Genomic DNA, 5,844 nt, shown 5'->3' with positions numbered 1-5,844 from the left:
AAACTAAGACTATTTTAATTTAGATTGGGGCAAAGTAGTAGTATAATGTAGACGTATTCAACGTTAACCCAGCCCAACCAACAAAACATCAATCGCAAGCTTACAATCACCCAACCCCACTCACCAACAAACCACTCAGCGATCGACCGACCGGACAAACAGGCGAACGCATGGCAGTGACACACTATTATATTAATAATATTTTTTTAATATTAATTTGTATATAGTATACATACCATTTATACTGCATATTTCACGAAATGATGTGCGTGAAAATATAATGATAATATCTAATTCAAATGACTCACATGGCATGAGCATAGCATATTTTCATAATCTTGAGACAGCAATATGCATATCAAATCAGCTATGATTTATTTAACAACAGCTGAACACTGTCAATTACGATTAGGTGTGTTATTTCCGGTATCCTGTTGTTGTTGCAGCGGTGTCTCTAAATATGATAAATAAAATGACGTAATAACAGATGTTTCCGTACTCCCTGTCGAATGTTGAATATATGCACCCCATCCCACTCTTCAACACAACACTTTGCCTTACTTTGTAACACTGGTTGATTCTGTGTCAATCACAATGGCTCACTCGAGTTTGGTTTTGATGCTTGTAGCCGTATGTGTCACTGTTGCTATCGTAAGTATTTGATAGTGTATAGTGTTGTATATGAGTTGCTGCTCGTAATTTACTTATTTTAATCATTCTGTTTCGTTGTTTGCCTGTTTTGTAATGTGGTTTGGTGACGGAGTGATAACATTAACACGCTATGATTTGGTGTTATCACATGCAGATAAATATATAAACATTATAATGGACTTGAAATATGTGACACGTTATTTTGTTGGATTTTGATAAATTATGTTCAATGCACTGTAAAGCAGTAGTGTCTCTATAAAATGGTTATTTTAGGCGAGTATATGTGCGGTATGTTTACATTAAAACTAAGATTCACGTCTCGTTCTATAGGCCTTACCAACAACTGAACTCAACGAATCGAAGTCTACTGCAGTTGGAAAACGCTTCACAGGTTAGTTAATGGAAGTAACTATGATCTCTTCTAAGCTCAAACTAAAAGTTTGTACATTTGTATTACATTATAGTATACTCAATGACTAACGGAGTTTACGTGTCAATGATATTCCCGCGTCTGTTCATGCAAATAGTAGTACATTAGTGTGGGACAATTGTCCAATTATTGACATACGTATCCCAAACATTTACGTAGGTAAATATACACATCACTCTTTCATACTTAAATAATGTTTTCTGCTAATGGGGTATCAGTAACTCACTTGACTTCATTATTATTTAAGTCTACTTTGTTAAGAATAACTTGAAAGTAAAAAAATATCGCTATTTGAGTGCTATGTAAGTGTCCTTGCCAGTGTTCAAATTGTCTTTGTACGCTTTACAAGTATATTTTGTTTTTGATTTATTTTTTTCTACTGCAAAGAAACTTTGGAGAAATATTCTATAACCTTAATAATATTCGTCGTGTAAATATTATATAAACGTTATATAAAGCCCTAGTAGTATTGCTTTATTTATATCTTACTTGGTGATGTGAGACGGATTTGTGCATGTGAGGGTTGACATTTTATAGGCAAGTATTTGTTGGTGCACCGACCATCTCTATTATAATATTAATACTGTAAATAATTTATTTTAGCTGGAATTAATTTTCGCTGAAAAGACTTCTTGGGTGTTTTGTACGGAGTTTATTTTCACCGATTGTTGACGAATTGAATGTAAAATATAGGAAAAAAGGTTGTGAATTCAATTTGACTGACATGTTTTATACAGCGATCGAAGCATCTGCTCAGTTGGTTTGCAGTCGAGTGTATGCTTCAAGCAACATTATGCTGGGTTCACCATTGGAATTGACATTTTTGTATTTTATTTTCAGGTTGGAGAGTTGCTTGTCTAACTAAATGGCTTGAATGTTATCTAAGGATCAGAGTGAAAGTAATAATAATAATTGACTTTGAAGGTGTCGTACTTTCCCATCAAGAGTTCGACTTCCCGTATTACATTTACGCTGAACTAAATCCGGATCACATCCTGACATCCGGCACTATTGTCATACCTGCAGGAACCGATACGGAAGCATCTTCACCCGGTCTGCAATTAGCTGGGGACACTTTCACCAATTTTGTAATGAGATTCCACGATCCAGTCTCTGATCAATGGGTAATCGACACGTTCGGACATTGTGAGTAAATTATACATTTGTTTACAATAAAAATGTTAAATTCCTGAGGCACATTTCGGGGCATTTTATGATAAAAACTTTTTGTTAGTTTGCATATTGAATATAACTACCTAACAAGCTTGTATATTACGAGGAATAATTAAATACAGTTGTTTTTCACTAAATAACTGATGCTTCACTTAGAAATATGTAATTGTTGGCTTTACAGGAAGCTCAATTAGCTACATTTCTGATTTGACATATGAATTGAAGCTGTGTAAAAGGTATGTGAAAGTAAAGTCACAATGCCTAGTGTATTTTCCAGTCATTCACTAACACGACGAATGGATATAGATTATGCAAGCTTTGTTTATTTAATCACAAAATGTAAAATATAGATTCCATACTTCACTGTGGAATACGCCTGTTTGCTAATAATCTACTATTGCAGGTGGTCTTGTTAAAGGTGACCCCCACTTGGCCACGTTTGACGGATATAGATTCAACTTTAATGGATTTTGTTCATATGTACTGACAAAGGAGTGTGGTAGAACTGTACCTTCATTTCAAATCAACGCTGATTTCCGAGGTAGAGATGGTGAAAATCCTTACGAACCTCCAACCAGAATGGTCGCACTGGACATATATATTGATGGTAAATCTGTAGTCCGTGTTAACGCAGATAATTCTATTCAGGTGAGTTATTTGTTTACTGACTGACTTTACACAAAATTGACATATAATCACATCCATTCAATTTCCAGAGCAACCACCATATATTATATTATATTATATTATATTATATTATATTATATTATATTATATTATATTATATTATATTATATTATATTATATTATATTATATTATATTATATTATATTATATTATATTATATTATATTATATTATATTATATTATATTATATTATATTATAGATAAATGGCAAGACGATGATTGGAAACCATGCTGCTATTCAAAAGAATGGAGGAACTGTGAAACATAATGGTTCAAAAATATCGATCGACCTGGTCAAGCCAGCTGTATCTGTGAATTGGGACAGACATTCGCACGCTATAGCGATTGGGTTTGAAGACAGTGAAATGATTGGAAAGGTGTGTGGATTACTCGGAAATGCTGATGGAAATCCTCATAATGATTTCGTCATGGCAGATGGTAAACGAACATCGGATTCCAGTGACTTTGGAAACAGTTGGATGATTCCTGGAAGGTAGGGAAATCTTCCCAGTCAGTATATATATGTTTTATTTCTGGCATGACATTTGCTATTGCATGCGAAACAGCATGTTAGATAAACAAAACGCCGTCATGTACGCCCTATGTACATGCCTTTGTTTAAGACATGCAGCCCTGGAATTGATATACAGAAAAAAAAACCAGTGTGCATTACCTGGACAAATAAAATAATGTATATGTTGTGTACAAAAGATCATATTTTTACCGCTGCTTTATTACAAATAATGACTATTTTGTGTCAGTACATGTATAGTAATTTCTTCTTTTTTTCAGTTGTCCAACGTTATAACTGAAGTGTCCAGAATTTGACAAGTTGCATGTAAAAATATGGCATTGGTGACTGGTGCACAGTTCAAATAAAATTCGTCTAATGAAAGTATTTTTGTCCTGTCTTTTTTAGCAAGTGTGTACTCAATGATTATAGTCATAAATTCAAACATTTTGGCATAACAAATATTTGAAATTATTATTCCACAGTTTCTGTTCATCCAGGTATTAAATGTGGGTCAGAACAAAAAGCGTTATTTAATTTAGACAATATACAGAACAAAAAGAGTTCACAACTCCTTAAGTGGTGTGTAAGAACAGGTACCATAGCTCACACCTCACAGCGCATTGACGGCGAAGACGAATATATCTAGTCAGTGAGCTATTACACTAATATATTGAATATGGGGGGGGGGGAAATAGAACCTTTGCAACCATATTGGATTGAATTTAAACCGGAAGTGGCTATTTGAGGGTTCAAGCAATCAGATTGATAACTGGCATATAGGAAAACATATACATATCTGCAATAAAATCTTTAGCGGTCGCATGACTGTAAACTACCTTTCCTGAAAGTCTGGACAACAGAAATGAGATATGGCAGCATGTTCTCAACCTCTGAGAGGTGTGCTTCACAAAAGTTGAGACGGGCTGCCTTGATGTATCATTTTACTACCATGCTCATGTACATCAACCAGAACTTACTCATGGATATTTTCATTGAAGTGTTAAATTCATAAAGTAGCCGTTTTACAGTACCAAGTGACACTGATGTTGCATCCACACAGGCAGTTCGGTAATTGAATGTGTCATCAAATATTATTATCTATGAAACACCATTTGAATACTTCCCTGATATTATTTTGTTAGCTGTTCTACGACGACAGATTTCAGCTTTGACATGAATATCTTAGTACATGGAATCCTCCTATTCGAAGAATACACTTTTAATATGTATTCGGTTCTTTCGTTTGAGAGTAAGGGCTATCTTATAAAGTGGTTAAATATCGTTTTATTAAACATTCATCTGAGGTACCAGGGATCCTACTTCGAAACCTCTGATCGACTGAACAAAGACACAAACACAGATGAATACGTGTCAACTTCTGGCCTCAGTCGCCCTGTGGAGAGCCCGACAAGGCTGGTTTGCCTCGCCGGTAACTCTGCCAAGAGTAACTAAGACCTGCTTTATTTACTTCTCCAAACCTTAGCCAATTACAGGGGAGTTTAAGAACTTAAGGTGTAGCCTCCATACATTCTACTCATACGCATCCAATCACACGAAGTACATAACACGTCATATATATTGATTAATCGTCGGGATGCTACACATACCAAACAACAAGAAATAGTTCCAGTCAATGATTTCAGTTCCGACTAAGGCGTCCCATAGGTCTAAACGGTGACAGATTATGGAAATGTGATGAATGATATAAACCAGCTACTCAAGAGAACTCAACTATCAAGTCATATCAGTGACCGATCTTTTAGACACATAGAAATAAATCATGACAATCTCATAAACAGCTGTAGTAAAACTTTGAATTCTTCGGATTGATTGGTGTATGCATTCCAGCTAGTGAACCACTTCTTTGTCACTCTATAATATAACGTTTGGTATCAGGGTAGCTTATACAATTCTCATCATCTCCTATGTATACAGTAGCATCTACCATGATGTATAAATTATCAGAAACTCGTGGTGCTGCTTCATATAATATATCCATTGTTGGAACTTGCGCTTAATGTGAAACTTCTCCTTTCTGCTGATGTCTTTTTGTTCCATTGTTTGTTCTCGAGATGCATAGGCACCAATAGTACATACTGTATTTTAGATAATTCCCTAACAGATAATTTCCATTTTTCAGTTCAAATATAAGCTGTGAAAGGTTAATTTGAGTGTTATCAAACATTCACGTCAGAGGTACCACGTTCGGGGAGTTCTTTCCACCTTTCTATCGAACAAATACACACAGAGAATCGAATTTTGTCACATTTGCTCTCAGCCGCGTTTTTACCGCCTCAAGATTGCTCCTCGCCGAGAGCTTGCCACAACTAACTGAGATCAGCTTCATTCACATTCCAACTGTTAGCCAATCATTACAGAGAAGTTTTAA

At 35.2% G+C, this 5,844-nt stretch overlaps 1 protein-coding gene across 1 annotated transcript; it reads left to right on the top strand.

The window, feature by feature from the left end:
* The first annotated feature begins 530 nt into the window (after positions 1–530).
* Positions 531–3,836, top strand: LOC102803241 (kielin/chordin-like protein). The gene is made up of 6 exons (XM_085491342.1): positions 531–651; positions 982–1,042; positions 1,922–2,227; positions 2,658–2,902; positions 3,142–3,434; positions 3,734–3,836. The coding sequence occupies exons 1-6, from the start codon at positions 595–597 to the stop codon at positions 3,747–3,749; spliced, it is 978 nt and encodes a 325-aa protein (XP_085347468.1). The 5' UTR covers positions 531–594; the 3' UTR covers positions 3,750–3,836.
* Positions 3,837–5,844: the final 2,008 nt, after the last annotated feature.

Source organism: Saccoglossus kowalevskii, chromosome 16, assembly GCF_978046115.1.
Source record: "Saccoglossus kowalevskii chromosome 16, keSacKowa6.1, whole genome shotgun sequence".
NCBI lineage: Eukaryota > Metazoa > Hemichordata > Enteropneusta > Harrimaniidae > Saccoglossus > Saccoglossus kowalevskii.
Note: the sequence above shows the minus strand (reverse complement) of the source record. Positions and strands in the feature narration are given on the sequence as shown.